At 38.9% G+C, this 17,054-nt stretch overlaps 2 protein-coding genes across 2 annotated transcripts; both read right to left on the minus strand.

The window, feature by feature from the left end:
* Positions 1–7,038: 7,038 nt before the first annotated feature.
* On the minus strand, positions 7,039–9,294 carry ifnphi3 (interferon phi 3). Its single transcript, XM_051887536.1, has 6 exons — positions 9,189–9,294; positions 8,946–9,083; positions 8,778–8,864; positions 8,542–8,688; positions 7,537–7,632; positions 7,039–7,429 (listed from the first exon to the last, which is right to left on the minus strand). Exons 2-6 carry the CDS (start codon positions 9,069–9,071, stop codon positions 7,322–7,324), a joined length of 564 nt encoding a protein of 187 aa, XP_051743496.1. The 5' UTR covers positions 9,072–9,083; positions 9,189–9,294; the 3' UTR covers positions 7,039–7,321.
* A 3,792-nt stretch (positions 9,295–13,086) lies between these two features.
* rdm1 (RAD52 motif containing 1) lies at positions 13,087–16,723 on the minus strand. Its single transcript, XM_051887538.1, is given in 8 exon segments — positions 13,087–13,681; positions 13,970–14,049; positions 14,135–14,233; positions 15,467–15,485; positions 15,487–15,630; positions 15,752–15,874; positions 16,007–16,186; positions 16,470–16,723. Coding segments are annotated over 8 exon segments (843 nt in total). The 5' UTR covers positions 16,575–16,723; the 3' UTR covers positions 13,087–13,588.
* Between the last annotated feature and the right edge of the window lie 331 nt (positions 16,724–17,054).

Raw genomic sequence — 17,054 nt, forward strand, 5'->3', positions numbered from 1 at the left:
ATGACTTTGGCGCTCCGAACAACTGATTCGAAACAAAAGATTCATAAAGCTTCGAAGCAGTGTTTTGAAATTGGCCATGACTAGAAAAGTCTTTATTTTGTTTTTTTTTGGTGCACAAAAAGTATTCTCGTCACTTTATAATATTAAGGTTGAACCACTGTAGTCACATGAACTGTTTTAAATATGTCTTTAGTACCTTTATGGATCTTGAGAAGTTCGGTGACATTGCTGTCAATGTAGGCCTCACTGAGCCATCGGATTTCAACAAAAATATCTAAATTTGTGTTCTGAAGATGAACGAAGGTCTTACGGGTGTGGAACGACATGAGGGTGAGTAATTAATGACATAATTTTCATTTTTTGGGTGAACTAACCCTTTAAGTATATATAAAATAGCCTGATACTAAATTGTGAATGATGAGGATAGCAATTCAGCTAATGTTTTAAAAATGGCTACACAGCTGTTAGAAACACACAATTTATGTATGTTAAATTGCAATCATTAGTAACTCGCAACAGAAGAGCACACAAGTTCTCACATTCAGCAAAATTAAGGATCTCTCAAAACACAAGTGGGGAGAAGTGAAACTCTCTCCAACACTTCTGCTCTCATCCGGTTCTCAGTGATGAGCATCAGCTGTGGCCAGTAAGCGAGTGCTAAGCAAGCAGAGTGAGAGAGAGGCTGCATCTGAAAACCTAGGCAGACAATCAGGAAATGACTTGTAAGGCAGCGTTTGTGCATGAAGGCACCTCACGAAACTGATTTTGGACAGACTTCTGAGGCAGCGTAACAGTTTAATGATCTACAGCAAAATAGCACGAGCTTTGGTGAGGACTAAGCAAATATTTAATTACTACAGTAGAAATTTCTCACTAGAAATGACATCAAAAGTGGAAAATGTTGGTCTGAAACGTACATTTACACACAAACTGACCAGCAAACGCAACTTTCAGATGCCATCTTTTTTTTTTTTAGCTCAGCTGTCACAGAATGGAATGCACAGGATTGTGGGATATCAAAGGCAGCGAAGGATACATCTATGCTGCCTTCAGAAACCGATCAGATGACGGTATCTCAGGAAACAGGAAGTGAAGCTAACATTGGTTTCGGACGTGACTTGATGCCTTCCTACCTTGAAATGTTTCCTCCAAAGGCAGCATTTTCCAGTTTTTGGGCACAGCTAGAGACAGAGAGGGAAATCAAAACAAAACATTAAAAAAACAAAACAAAAAAAACCCTTGGCAACATACTGTAAACACCCCCATGCAGGGAGGAACACATAGGCTTGTTTGAGATGCTCCTCGCCTGAAATGTAGGTGAGAGCAGGGGTTCCACTGGGGTTTCTGGGCCCCCTGGCTAGTTTGTACTCCAGGCCCCAAGACTCCACCCAGGGCCATAGCTTGACAAGGGGTATTGTGAAATTATGTTTACTGCAGAACTTTTTCACTTGCTAATTTAAAAAAAAACATTATAAAAACCTATAGGAAAATCTGGAGAGGACCAGTGTTTCACAGTTCCCTTGTCTCCCGGACTCCATTTCCCATGATCCTCTTGTCTCCACACCTGCACTCACTTCCCTCGTCATCTCCCCTTCAGCACTCATCACCTGCACCTGGACTTCATCATCAGCACTCCCTACATTATGGTCTCACTCCTTGTCTGTCCTATTGTTAATCTTATGTGTAATGGTTGTATGTTTGCTCCTTCGTTCAGTAAAAGACCCTTTGTTGTGGATATCCGTGTATTGCCTCATCTCTACTACACCATACCGTAACAGAAGGACAGACCCAACCGCTGGAGATCCACGTATCAGCTATGGGTATCTTCCTTGTTCCTGTTCCCCCAAACGATTGTGGACGTAAGCTCACAGTGGAGGGCCGGCTCTGGACTGCCAGGCAGGACGGCCGCCCGCTGGAGGAATACGTGGAGGAATTCGCTGAGCTGTCTTCTCAGGTGAGTTGGCCAGATGCGATTTTAAATTCCTGGGAATCCCCCAAGAAAATTTTGGGGGGGGGCCAGGTACCCGTGGGTGGGGAACTCCTGGGCGGGCTTTTAGGGTCGCCAGAGCCTGCCAAGGCTCCTGACCCGCCATGGCCTGCCAAAGCTCCTGACCCTCCATGGCCAGCCAAGGCTCCTGATCCTCCATGGCCAGCCAAGGCTCCTGATCCTCCATGGCCAGCCAAGGCTCCTGACCCTCCATGGCCAGCCAAGGCTCCTGACCCTCCATGGCCAGCCAAGGCTCCTGACCCTCCATGGCCAGCCAAGGCTCCTGACCCTCCATGGCCAGCCAAGGCTCCTGACCCTCCATGGCCAGCCAAGGCTCCTGACCCGCCATGGCCGCCCACAGCCCCTGACCCGCCATGGCTCATGGATCCGCCCTGGAGACCTCCGTTCCAGTCCGCTCCTCTCCCTGCACCTGGACTTCATCATCAGCACTCCCTACATTATGGTCTCACTCCTTGTCTGTCCTATTGTTAATCTTATGTGTAATGGTTGTATGTTTGCTCCTTCGTTCAGTAAAAGACCCTTTGTTGTGGATATCCGTGTATTGCCTCATCTCTACTACACCATACCGTAACAGAAGGACAGACCCAACCGCCGGAGATCCACGTATCAGCTATGGGTATCTTCCTTGTTCCCGTTCCCCCAAACGATTGTGGACGTAAGCTCACAGTGGAGGGCCGGCTCTGGACTGCCAGGCAGGACGGCCGCCCGCTGGAGGAATACGTGGAGGAATTCGCTGAGCTGTCTTCTCAGGTGAGTTGGCCAGATGCGATTTTAAATTCCTGTTTTCTGAGGGGTCTGGACAAGGATACGATCCGCTTCTATGAACCTGAATGCCTCTATTCCTTAGTCGAATCTATTAATCTGGTTCTATTCCTCAATGGTTCTGAATTTGAAATTGAAGAGGTTCATGGGCGGTCGTATTCACCTCGTCCAGCTCCCTCAGAAACAACGGTGGCCTGGCCAGCTCACCAGCCGCCGACCTCCTCCACCTATCGCTCCAGTGGGTGTGCACCAGGGGTTCAACCTAACACCACGCCCAAGCCGTCAAAGAGAAGGGCCAACAAGAGGTCCAGACGGGCCAAGAGGCCAGCCATTCTCGAGCCCACTCCAGCCTTCGCCGAGCCCGCTCCAGCCCTCGCCGAGCCCGCTCCAGCCTTCGCCGAACCGCCAAGGGATGCTGTCTGGTTAATAGACTTTTGGACAGAGCCAGTAGCTCCAGCCGCCGAGACAGCCGCTCCTGCCGCCGCCGCCGAGCCAGCCACTCCAGCCGCCGCCGTCGAGCCAGCCGCTCCAGCCACCGCTGCCGAGCCACCCACATCACCAGCCCCCGAGGAATCCCCCAAGAAAATTTTGGGGGGGGGGCCAGGTACCCGTGGGTGGGGAACTCCTGGGCGGGCTTTTAGGGTCGCCAGAGCCTGCCAAGGCTCCTGACCCGCCATGGCCAGCCAAGGCTCCTGACCCTCCATGGCCAGCCAAGGCTCCTGACCCTCCATGGCCAGCCAAGGCTCCTGACCCTCCATGGCCAGCCAAGGCTCCTGACCCTCCATGGCCAGCCAAGGCTCCTGACCCGCCATGGCCAGCCAAGGCTCCTGACCCGCCATGGCCAGCCAAGGCTCCTGACCCGCCATGGCCGCCCACGGCCCCTGACCCGCCATGGCTCATGGATCCGCCCTGGAGACCTCCGTTCCAGTCCGCTCCTCTCCCTGCACCTGCATGAGGTCTCCAGGGCGCCCACCCCCCCTCCCCGTTGTTCCTTCTACGGCGCGAGGTCGCGCCTACCGGGAAGGGGAGGTACTGTCACAGTTCCCTTGTCTCCCGGACTCCATTTCCCATGATCCTCTTGTCTCCACACCTGCACTCACTTCCCTCGTCATCTCCCCTTCAGCACTCATCACCTGCACCTGGACTTCATCATCAGCACTCCCTACATTATGGTCTCACTCCCTTCACTCCTTGTCTCTCCTATTGTTAATCTTATGCGTAATGGTTGTATGTTTGCTCCTTCGTTCAGTAAAAGACCCTTTGTTGTGGATATCCGTGTATTGCCTCATCTCTACTACACCATACCGTAACACAGTGGCGATCCCTGCATATAACAAAAATCATTATCAATAAGCATAACAATACTGCATATTCCATAAGAGAGGCAATAAAGCAATACATTTGAACAATTTAATGAATAAACTGAAATTATGCATTTATAACTATATGCAATTAACTACATATAGTTCAAGTAATTAACACCATTGCACTTTCTCTTTCAAACACAGACACTATTGAAACTCTGTCTGGATGTCTTTGCACAATAATAAGTTTCACACATTAGCAGCTCCAGAAAGAAGCATGGACATGAGCTAAATCAGTGACAGGATTGAATCAGTGAGTTGAACTCGGGAACCAAATAAGTTCTATTCTCAAATGAATCATTCAGACTGGTTTTATCAACAGGATCCTCAAATTCATTGAACTGAATCCACTCAAACAAGTGATTCACTCACGAATCAGACATCATTACAATGCTTACATATATCATAAACTCACCCAAGACAATTAATTCATATTAAATTTCAGTCGATTCCTCAGAGAAAGCTGTTGCAAGGCTTCGGAAATAGCCTACATCACAGGACTAGTTTTATTGTAACTTGGTAATTTTTTGAAACTCAATGCTCCATTACTATTGCTGGATTGCATGGAAAAACATACATTCTTGGAAATATTATTACAACTTGTAATAATACTTGTAATAGTGGTTGATGGAATTTCTGTTTTATAAATGTTAATTATAACAGCTTCATACGGGCTAGCTTCAGAATCATAGCACAAAACAGGGAACATAAATGACCCTTTTTGAAAAAACACCTAGACAGCTTGTGGCCTAATGGTTAGAGAGTCGGTCTTGTAACCTGAAGGTCACGGGTTCGACTCTCAGTACCAAAAATGTAGGTGGGGGGAGTGAATGAGCAGCACTTTTTTCTACTCTCATTACCCACAACTGAGCTGCCCTCAGCAAAAATGGCTGCCTGCTGCTCTGGGTGTGTGTTCAACACTCACTGCTGTGTGTGTGTGCACTTGGATGGGTGAAATGCAGAGAACAAATTCCAAGTATGTGACACCATACTTGTTTACATGTCACTTAACTTTCCTCTTTTGGTATCCCAATTTTGTCTGTCATCTCTTGCTATCTACTTGACGTGCAACAAGTCAGAACTTTGAAGTGCCGCGTTTCTGAATAACCCGCGAACGTCTTAAGGGGACACACACGCACTTGCCACAGTCTGAGGGCATTCATTATAGCATGCTTAATAGATTATTGTGCGAAGAGACCACTTAAATACCACAATTATACAGGAAAGTATGGGGTTCTGCTGGGCCCCCTGTGTCCAGACTCCAGGGCCCTTAGAATTGTCAGCGATCAGATAATTGACCAGCTCAGTTGGTGGAGAGCAACTGACCAACTGACCAATGCCTGATTGCAGAATCCGACATGGCCGCCTCGCCATTGCGAGAGTTTTTTGACATGTCAGCATGATATTAGAGCAAGCTGGACCACACTTAGACACATAACCAGCATGCATCTCGCAGTGATCACCGGTGATCAGTTTTGTGCAGATTTTGCTCATCTCATATGAGCCTATTTATAAAAACAGTCTCTGAAGTGGAAAAGTGCTTAGCGCCAAGTCAGGGTCTAAGCAGACGTATGCAATTTTCCTTGTGGCAGAGAGGAGTACTGCAGGTATTTGTAAATCTAAGCAATTCTCGCCGCTCTCATTCTCAAGTAAAGGATTTGGATGTTGATCTTACGACATTAGGCGTAGTTAAGGCAGAGATCTGAAACCATTCAGCTGCGCACAAATCATTTGCGATTCATAAATTTCACATCTGGAAGAGTGTAAGCCTACGCACGTTTTTTGAGAAATGATCGTAAGATGTAGGACAGTTTATAAATGAGGCCCTATGAGTTGCTGTATTCTCAGAACAATTGCATTTTCATGAATGCCAAGTTAAGGCAAGATGTCACTTTTTTATTTCTTTTATTTATAATTTGATATATCTTTATATTTGATATTAACAATTTGATATTTTTGTTCTTTAAAAGTGACATATAGCTATGTTTCCCTCATTTCACAGCCATTTAAACAATATATGCTCACCTGTTACAACCATGTAAGCTTGATATTTACATTCCTGTTCTTTGGCACTCTGAGTTTACTGATCTCAAAACATTCATGTTTAACCAGAACTACCACTGCTGTGTAAAAAGAACAATGTTTAAAGGATTTAAATTCAGTGTCTGTTAACATTCATTCTTTAGCTATTCCTTTTCTGTCCAAGTTTGCTCAATGATAACAGTTAAACAATAAAACTGGTTAAATAAGTCTCATAGACTCCAGTCTTAGGTTCATCTTAACTGACATCTTGGTGCTTACAGAAATCAGAAATGTAAGTGTAAAGGGCAAAAGAGCTGAAATATATGAAACAGAAGAGGCTATAAAGCATTTTATATCTATGACCATGCAGCGCAGTGCAGCGCATGATATCATGCTGTGACTTATACAGTACAACAAATTTGCATTTGCTCTAGACATAGAAACAGACAAAAACAGGATGTTATTTTGCAACAATGTTGCAAACACAGGATATGTGGTTAAAGTGTGATCGCTAGAATAGGTCTATTTGGATCTCGTATAGCATAATGTAAATCTAGAAATAACTTCTGCTGGAACAAACAGCTACATAGATGCACAAATGTATAAGGTCACATCATTAAAGTGTAAGGTCACACACACACACACACACACACAAACACAGAGAGAGAGATAGAGAGAGAACGAGAGATATGTAGTTTAAATATCAACCTTAATATTTCGCAGGTGTATCTTATTTCACATTTACTTATCCACCTTCCTTCCTTTTTTCATAACACTTTTTTTTATTGTTCTGCATTGATCTCTTTCATTCAGATATTTAAGCTAATTTCACTAGGTGTGATACTGTGATAACACAAGATTCTGAGAGGTCAGTGTATTCAAAATGTATCTTTTATTAAGTAATTACAAAAAACATACAAAAATACAACATTCTGAATGTATGAATAAAGAGGTGTTCAAATTGTGAACTGTCCAGTGCTGAATGGAAATGATGTAACAATCAAAATCAAAAGTGAAAGTGACAGTTATTTCCGTTACAGTGATCAGGCATAGAAAGCGAATACACCTCTATAGTCACAAAGACAATAAATAAATAAATAAATAAATAAATGAATAAATAAATAAATAAATAAATAAATAAATAAATAAGCATGCAGGCAAGCATCTAGGGTTGTGGAGATTCATACATGATGTCAGAGTTGTGCTTCAATATGAAGTTCAGGGTGCGGAGAATCTCACTTCTCACGATTTCCCATGCGCAGAAACTGAAATCCTGCACAGAAAAAAAGCATTCAACATAATATATATATATAATATATAATGTTCATAATATAACACAAGAGATATGACTAAAGTTATAAGTTGGGGACACAAGCATACCTTTTCTTTCAGAGTTGAGGATATAGCTTCGAAGTAAACCTTAAGAGAGGCTTCTCTGCTGGGAAAATCCTCTTCCGCTCCAGACTTGCTCATGATCTACATTTGACAAGATGCAGAAAACATGAAATATTAAATGCAAATAAATTAAAAGTCATTTACATACATAATTTTTTTTACTTGACCATAAATTACATAAAACCTTATCTAAAACCCTTTTATGATTGGCTATGGTATTTTTAATTTTGTCATTTCAGAATATCAACATTTATGAGATTTAGTCAGTTGAAACTAAATTGAGGTTAACTGATCTAATTTTGTTTCTATAGAAAATAGGATCTTTGACATTGTATTACGTTGAACATCAACGTTTTTGTGTCTATTTGTTAATGAGGGATTTGTAGACACATTGACGATTTTAGATTTGTGGAGTAAAGATACGTAAAAGTAAATAAGTAAAATTCGATTCCCCAGGTAAGGGGGCCATCTTACCCCAGTACTAGTGTTAATTGCATTTACAATTTAAAAGTAAATGCACATTGTTCTTAAAGGGGCATCTCCCCCCATCTCTATAACATACATGTTACACAGCTCTCTGAAAATACTTGATTCTGATTCGTCAGTTGAGGCACCACACGGTCAAATATTTTTTGCGTAACGGCCGGTTCTACTTCCACGTCTCTTGGCGCTTCATGTGTCTTAAAACGTCATTGAAGCTGTTCAGAGAACTTCATTATTAATTTTATGTTGAATATAAAGCTTTTGATACTAAAAGTTCAGGAATATAGGCCTACAATTAAAGAAAAATGAAAAGGGACGATTATTTTCTACTTTGCAAAGGACTATTTTTCGTTGCGGCAGCTTTAAGACAACATGCAACATAACTTATTTCAGGTCCACGGATTGCTTTTATAATTTAATATAATTATAATTTACTTATAAATTAATCACATATAGCCTAATTTGAACGAAGTCGAGATTTCTGAATTTTAAGACATTAAAACTTACGCATTTGCTCTCCTCAATCTGCCGGTATAAGATGCCTTGAAAGTCAGTCATTTTTTCTTCATCCCACTGGTCTGGAGCACTGTAGTTCTCAAACAGTGCGTCAATTTTCTGGAGTGTCTGGTAAACAGCCTTTTCAACACCAGTAACCTTCAGAAACAGTAAGAGTTGAAGAGTAAACTCATGTTCACAAATACAACCTAATAGTGCAAATTAAAAAGGGCAATCCAAGTTTTTACCTGAAGCGTGTTACTGGACTCAAACACATTTTTGGGGAAAGATATGGAAACGTGGTCGTCCAGGCATTGCGAAGGGAAAAGGCCACCCTAAAACAAAATTTCATTTAGTTAAAGAATATATATTTGCCTTCAGTTGAACCTGGCAAAATTATCTGCAACAATTCTTACCGCAGTCTCTATAAATGTACGGGTTTTCTCCATCAAGTCCTTCCTAAGGATGCAGTTTGTTGGCAAAGACCAGACCTGCGCAAAGCAGAAAAAGGTGCACAGCCAAGCCACACGATGAAGGTCCATTCTGAGAGATGCCTTTAAAGGAACGGAGAGCGTATGAGTTTAAAGCAACGTGATTCATCAATTTCAAGCAATATAGTATAATTTGATTAATTATAAGCCACTAATTTGACTGCTTACCTTGCTGAATTATTGTGTATCCTTTACAAGTTGTGTTTGTTGGTAAGTGATATTCTACTCACAGTAGGTCTGCAGTTTATATACTGCATTTTAAAACGAAAAGTGTGATTTCAAGGCGTGATTTCAAACGTTGCATCCGAATAGAAATAGGGGACTAATGACTTTACGTTTTCGAGACGTCTTTAACTTCAACCGTCTTAGTGGTTTATGAAATTTTCTAATTATGCTGACTTGTCTTTCATTCTAGTGTATCCCACATGAGATTTTCCCTTATGAATGAAGCTACAAGACGTGTTATAAACTCTTAAAAAGATTGATATGGTATCTAAGTGCCCAAGGTAAAACGAAACCCAGTAAAATAAACGAATACATTCCTTTGTATTTGTAATTATGAGTAGTGATATTTTTGAGCTAAAACAAGCACATTGTGGCATGTTGACACATGTCTTTGTTCACCATAACTTGTTGACAACTTAAATTACTCTACATGAAGGCTTAGTCACAGATGAGCTGTCCGACACAAACATTTTCAAATGTATCTAATCTAAATAATAATTCGAAACCAGTTCACCGAATCGTAAAATAGGCTATAATTGTCGTGAGATTGTGTTGTCAGATCATGTGTTCATAATTAGGCTTATATTTTACAGTCTCTCAATGTGATGAGAATTACTTTTTTATTCACATTTTCCCTTGCGTCAAGTGTCAAACACTCAAAACCCTCAAAAAGACTCTAGCATAGAAAGAGTGAAAAGAGGAAAGTTAAGTAAGAAATTAGGAGGTTAACCATAACCATAAGAATATGTTCATAACACTGTACTGTATATTTGTGACATATGTACGGTCAATACCAAATGTACCTGAAATCACAGATCCTTTCTTTGGTTTTTCTGGTCTCAGGACTCTTGGCTCTGGTTTTGGTATTGGTCTCGGCCTGTGGTATTAAACCATACCACAGTCACAAATGCTCTCAGATTTTAAATTTTTAGCTTTTTTAACAATTAATCTGTTGACTGATGTTGATTTTAGGCTTCTTTTTAGATCAACATTTATTGTGAAAATTATTAATAATAAATATTTTAATAATTCTTCCCCCGCCCCCCCCAGATAATATTATAAAAATTTCTTGTAGCTTTTATTTAGTCAAATTTATAACATAAATGCCAGTTATTTAATTTAATTTTGAGAGCTGAACAAAAGAATTACGCAACAGTAGCAGACTGGGATTGCCCGAGATGGCATGTGGCCCTTGTGGTTGTGGTTTTACTTGCAGAAGAAAAGAAAAGAAAGAAAAAAAGATTTATCGTTACACTTGGTTTGTTTCTAGTGAAATACAATGACTGGTATATTTCAACCTCGTGGGTATAGAACCCCACTGGCATTACCTTGGAAAGTGAAAATGAGGATAGGGAACTGAAAGAGTGTGAATCAAGCTGTAATCACGAAAAATCACATTCGCCCCTCCCTAACTGGTAAAAATAGAACTGTATGAGGTTGTTTGAGGGCAAGAGGAATCAAGCACTGTGCTGGTGGTTCTGCCAAGCGCCTCAGGGAGACTTAAGATCAGAAAGAGATACAATCAGACATTCCTGATTCCTGAATAAACCTCTCAGAACCAATAACATACTCATCAACACGAGTTTCTGACTTAGACCAAACAAGAGGTTATAGTGTCACGCCCTGTAAAAGTCAAACACACAGACCTTAACAAATCCAGTAGAACTGTGTTAACACTAGAACATTCGACTTTCTTAATTTGCCAAAATGTGGAAATTCTCTGCTTTAATCAACTAAATTCTATCTTCTAATTTCTATGCTTTCGATTTGATAACAACTTTCCTTAAAGGGACATTAACTAACATTCTTAAAGGGTTAGAAGTTTAAGTAAATAAATATGAAGTATTGTAATTTGCAGGCATTTCTATTTATTATGTTCATTTAGTACATCAAAATTGTGCTCCTAAGTCAACTTACAAATTTAAGGCAGCAATTGAGCTTAAGTTTTTGAATATAATCAAACTGGCTGTATAAGTCATTCTAACTCTTTTTTTTTTTTCCCCCAAATCTTGCCTTGTTAAATCTTGTATAACTTTAAAAAATGAAGTTGAAATTGGTTAAATTATTGTTGCTATGACTTATTGATCATATCATTTTTACAGATCTCTTACTCATTACATAATGCAGGAATGTTGTGACACTGGCATGAAAAAGACAAATACATACAGTACATGCATGTTTAAGCCTTGTAGGAGAATTTTACAGTTAAAGACCCAAAAGACCAGATATGATGAATGAAGACCCGGAGTCAGAGTTTAAAAAATAAACTGAAGAAAATTTTACTGAAAAATAGTTTGCAGTTTCATCAGCAGAAGCCAGCTTCAAGTCTCACAAGGAGTTTGTAGGCTGCTCTGCGTACATTCACATTTTCACAGCAATTATACTCTAACAGAGTCCATTAACTACGTCATTACTTAGCTTAAAATTATTCTGATCGGCTAAGAAAAATAGACAAAATTGGTAATCTTCCACACATGGACAGATAGTCAGAAGCATATATCCATCCATCATTATGCTGACAATTGGTCCCTGAACTTAGGCACAGGAAGTCATGAAAAGGCATCTGCAGGTCTCAAGCAGAGTGCCAGTTGTCCATTGACACCAATACAGGACCGAACATTAGCGCACAAAGATGCATGATTCACAGCTTCTTCAAGGCTGAAGTTGGCCCGGCTTTAACTATAACAGGAAAGATTCCCAAAATTGTACTTTTCTCCCAGTGAGAGGTACAGACAATATACTGTACATCATTATTCTCTATAGTGAAAAGGAAAATAAATGCTTTAACATAAGTTGAAGAAGTCATTCAAATAATTTAATATTTAGAAAGATAAATGTTGATTAAGAACTTGATTGTAAATCACTCAATATATATATATATATATATATTGAAGCGGCAGTGGATTCCAGAATCCACCCCCTTCAGTCTCAAAATAAAACACCTGTAATATCATGACAACAAAAGAAAAATCTTTATCCCTTTTAAAATAATCCTATTTAAAACTGTCACTGCCTTTGGAATAATGGATTTTTGTAGTACACATTTTCAGTTCATGCAGATTGAAGTATCTTATGCAGAATGAAATGTGTGTTTGTGTTCTTGTGGTTAAAGAGGATACAAATGTGTATAATAACATGGGTATTACACTTCCAGTGTCCTCGTAAACCAAAAGGCTTAAAAACATACTAAAACATTTTTTTTTTTTTTGGAAATTCAAAAAATGCCAAAGGTTTCCTGTGATGAGTAGATTTAGTGTAAGGGGATACAGTTTGTTTACTATAAAAACTATTACGTCTATGGAGAGTCCCTGTAAACCACATATACAATGTTTATGTGTGTGGTTGAGCACCGTCATTTAGCTTTTTGCCTGCTTGACATACATACATTTTTACTCGACATAATCAGTCAATATTATCATAAATACATAAATGTGTGCCAGTTTGAGAAGGTGTTTCCAGCTGAGTTTTGTTTCTCCCTCAACCATCTAACTAAGGGTCTTTTTTCTACGGGTCTTCCACTTGCCCATGGCTTGCTGAGTATTATTTTTTTGGAACTGCATGTGTTTACTAAAAAAGTCCCTGCACAATTCCATTGAATTGAAGCAGACACTGCCACCTAAAGGCACATCAGCTCTAATCACACCAACAAATAGACAAGAAAGAATAGGTAAACAGAGTAACCTGATTTTATGAATATAATCTACTGATATTATTCTTCATCCTGGATTATTCCATTTCTAAGACCCAAAACACATGATAAACATCTATTCTACAAAGAAAAGGCAGCCAACTGAACAACAGCAGCAAAGCAAAAGCAATGATGGGGAGGCACATAATATGATTAAGATACACTGTATATATATATTTTATTTAACACTGCAGAAAAATCATAACCACAACACACAAAACCCCTTTTAAAGACAACATACTACAGCAACCTGTCTTAATGTATTATAAGGTGACGCAAATTTTAATTAATTTTAAGTTCACAGTATAAGTTTATTAAATTATAGAGTGATGCATTTGGGCTTCCCTCAATTGAAATGACATGACTTTCTTTGGCTTGACATCTGACCTGACCTTCAAACCTCAAACTATGTGGCCTCGGTGTATCAGCCACATAAAAAAACAGAGAATTGCTTTGGAAATAGGAATAGGTAAAAGAGGAATCTGGGGTCAGATGCACTGAAATCAAGAGGTTAACCACAGAGTATGACCGTAACGCTGCACACGTTTGACATTATGGTCAATACCACAATTTAAAGAGAAAACGTGTATCATTTTCAATGGTCACTTTTCTGGAAATTATCGGCACTGTGTGGGTTGAGAAAGTTGAGTGGGTGTCAATGAGGGAGGTCCACAGTGAGGTCCCATGGGAAATCCTCCTCAGTATTACTGTCAGCACCTTCAAACTCATTCCAGGAGATGTCATTTACCTGGCAAATAAAGTAATTATTAGTTAGCTTTCTGATTAGCTTTTGCTAAACCACTGACCTTATAGTTCCTTATAGCAATTGTTCCTCATAGCAAAACTTATGAACTGATTTCAGTAGACTTAAATTAGAGTAATATGGTACGCATGGGACAAAATTTAATACATTTAATACACAATGCAAGCTTTTCTAATAAAAAGGCAAAATGATGACTTAAGTTTAAAATTTAGTTCTCTGTAAATGGAATAAATTTGATAAGTCAAAGTTCGAACAACTTGAATGAACACTTACTTTTATGACTCCTTCTGAGTTCTCCTCTGGAAGGATTTCATCTGGATCATACTTGATTTCAATTGCTACTTTTCCATTTCCTATAAGACATTAACTACATGAAATGGATATTACCACAGACTGCAATGTATTGTATAATGGCTGTATAGGTTGTGTGATACTTACCCAATATCAAGAGAAGCACTTTTTCAAAGGCAACCACCACAGCTTTGTCTTTGGCTCGTTTCATTAGTATCCCTCTTTTTCTCAGCTTTTCTTCTGGGTCTAAAAGATTTTTGCAGATACTGTGAACTTATAACATGTTTAACATAATTATATATATATATATATATATATATATACATACATACACACACACAGAAACTATATTGTGTTTATTTGGCCATATCATCATGTAGGGCTATTACATGGCAAGAACAAAGTAAAATAAATGAAAAAAAAAAAAAAAAAAAAAAAGATAAATAAACAAATTCACAAAGAAGATAAATATTTTAAATATTATTTTAATTATGAATTTAATTTAAATATTATGATTATTATTAGTATTATTATATTTATTATTATTATAAACAGTGTCGTGGTAATACATTACAAGAAATGAGAGTTATGTACATAATCAGATTTACTTTTTTCAAGTAACTAGTAAAGTAATGCATTACTTTCAAATGTACAACAAAATATTGGAGTTACTTTTTCAAATAATCAACACAAATTTTGCCATTCATTGACTGACACCTCTCCTGTACCCATGTTGAGAGAAATATGGAGTAAGAGGCAGAGGTGTTGTGTGCGCTGTGTGAACATGATGGTTATTGTAATTCTAGACTAAATGTGAGCATGCATTTACTCATCTCACTTCGCACAAAAACAGATTCAGTATTCCTCAAAATGAATAAAAACAGTGAAATTCAAACTCAGATTATTACACAAACCTGAAATAATTAAATATGTTAAATAATGCAAATATACTTTATGTATTTAATCTCACTTTATCTTTGCTGCTGACTTTTGACAATCCAATTCAACCATACGAATAAGCAAAAATGACATTTGCGCCTCTTTTTTTTATCACTGAAGTAAGAGTGTTGAACTTCCTTCTCCGTCCTATTCTTCTGGAATCCAGAATTGGCAGCACAGCTGAAAGGTTTGTTTGAGCACCATTATTAATTTGCATTTCCTTCAGCCTGAGGCTTAATCATGTCACTTTTGGTGTGAAAGGGCCTTTAGATTTGCCAAAACAGAACTTTTGTTTGTTTGTTATTAAAAAACAAACAAGCAAGCCCAGCCCAGCTGAGAAAACGTAATAGCAAGGTATGTAGCGCATTACTTTCCATATAAAGTAACTAAGTAACGCAATTCATTACTTTTAAAAGTAACTTTCCCCAACACTAATTATAACTATGTATTATTATGATGTTAAGATATATTTAGGTGTACTCAAAAAAAAACAAAACAAAAAAACAAAAAAAACAAACACGTTGCTTCAAGCCAAATCACCTCGATCGTTGTCAATGATCTTCCTCTGCCACACCGACCCCCCGACAGCTCACTCCATGCTGTGGGAAGGTCAACTCTGCTATACAGCCATATTTCAAAAGTACACCCTGGTCATCTGCTTCTTCTTGACACCCGGCATCCACACACTTAGAGATGTCCTTCAACTGTTGAAACCCAAAAAAATATTTGTTTACAAAGCAGCCATAAACAGATGCACACTTAGCCTTGGGGGAAAAAATGAAGAGTCTGTTCAGTGCATATCACCCATATTGATGCATTGCTTACAGTGATAATGCGAGTAGACCAGCCGCCGAAGCCCAGATAGTGATTAGCCAGGTTGTGACATTTGGAAAGGCTAAGAGGTTTAGTGCTATAGAAGGACAAATTCTGCTTTGTGCTCAATCGGACCTGCGGGGTTGGTAAAAGAGAGAATAGTAAATATATATGCAAAATAAACTTTTAATTTAAACACTCAAACCCTCTGTGAAATTTTAAAAATCACATCACAGCTTTATCTGTCGCTGTAATACATTAGGCTACCTTTAAAGGAGAGCTTTGGAAAAGACACTGTTTATCAGTGGCCCGCTGAGCTTTGGATGCCTGTACTGATGAATAGAACTTCACCATCGCGTAGAAGCCAGGTTCTGCCACCGTGGCATTAGGACACACCTTCAAAAGGTAAAGAGCTCCAAATGCTGAATACACGCTCCACAGGGACTCCTAAGAAGTCAGGTTATACAGTGAGAAGTTTAATAAACAGTAATTAAGATTAAAGTTGGGCACATTTATGCTATTGCTGGGGATTTTGCATTAAAAATCCCTAAAGTCCAAAGTTGAGCAATTCAGGTCTTGTTAAAATATAATGCTTATGTACATCTCTGGGCAAAAATTAAACATAACCTGACTCAAAGAGCAGGTGAATGGTCTAGAAAATCAAAAGGTATTATTATTATTATTATTATTAAGAAGAAGAAATTTAATAATATAATATGTTTTAACTTACATAAATGTGGGCCTCTGAAAATGTTGGCTGAATGTCCCAAATAAAAATAGTTTTGTTGTTTTCGAGAGGGACTTTAAACTCAATTATATCGACCTCAATATCCATTGGGATATAGCTTTAAATAAAGCTACCACTCGATAACGGTGTTGTTTCCTCAAAAAACATTTAAATGAATTTAAAACGCTAGTAATCAGTTGACACGGCTCTCCTCTACGACTTCCGTAAACAGAATTGCATTTCGCGCTCTTAGACGTCATATTACGTAATGCGCTGTGATTGGATCAGTGAAAGGATTCCGGAAGGATTTAACAAATGAGAATTTCCCGCTATGTTTCAGTATCTACGAACGTTCCAAACGTTCTAGAAGCGTTCAAAATAATAAACAACGTAATTTATAAACATTTAAAAATGTAATCTTGTCTCATCATCTTAATATGTAGAGACCTGTAGCACTGCATCGTAGAACAATATTGCTTTAAAAAAATTATTTATTATTTTTGCAAAACTTTTGCATTTTATTTATTAAACTAAAGGTAAAAGTTTAGCCTATTCAGATCCTGGTCATTTTTTTCGGTCCATTTTGAA

This window comes from Ctenopharyngodon idella, chromosome 3, assembly GCF_019924925.1.
Source record: "Ctenopharyngodon idella isolate HZGC_01 chromosome 3, HZGC01, whole genome shotgun sequence".
NCBI classification, from domain to species: Eukaryota; Metazoa; Chordata; class Actinopteri; order Cypriniformes; family Xenocyprididae; genus Ctenopharyngodon; species Ctenopharyngodon idella.

Bases quoted from the DNA above. Each gene is read 5' to 3' on its own strand.
- ifnphi3 (XM_051887536.1), bottom strand. From the start codon at position 9,071: ATGGACCTTCATCGTGTGGCTTGGCTGTGCACCTTTTTCTGCTTTGCG. The intron at 8,865-8,945 runs GTAAGAATTGTT...ATTTTGTTTTAG, and splicing joins GTACATTTATAGAGACTGCG to GGTGGCCTTTTCCCTTCGCA. The intron at 8,689-8,777 runs GTAAAAACTTGG...CTGTTTCTGAAG, and splicing joins AGTCCAGTAACACGCTTCAG to GTTACTGGTGTTGAAAAGGC.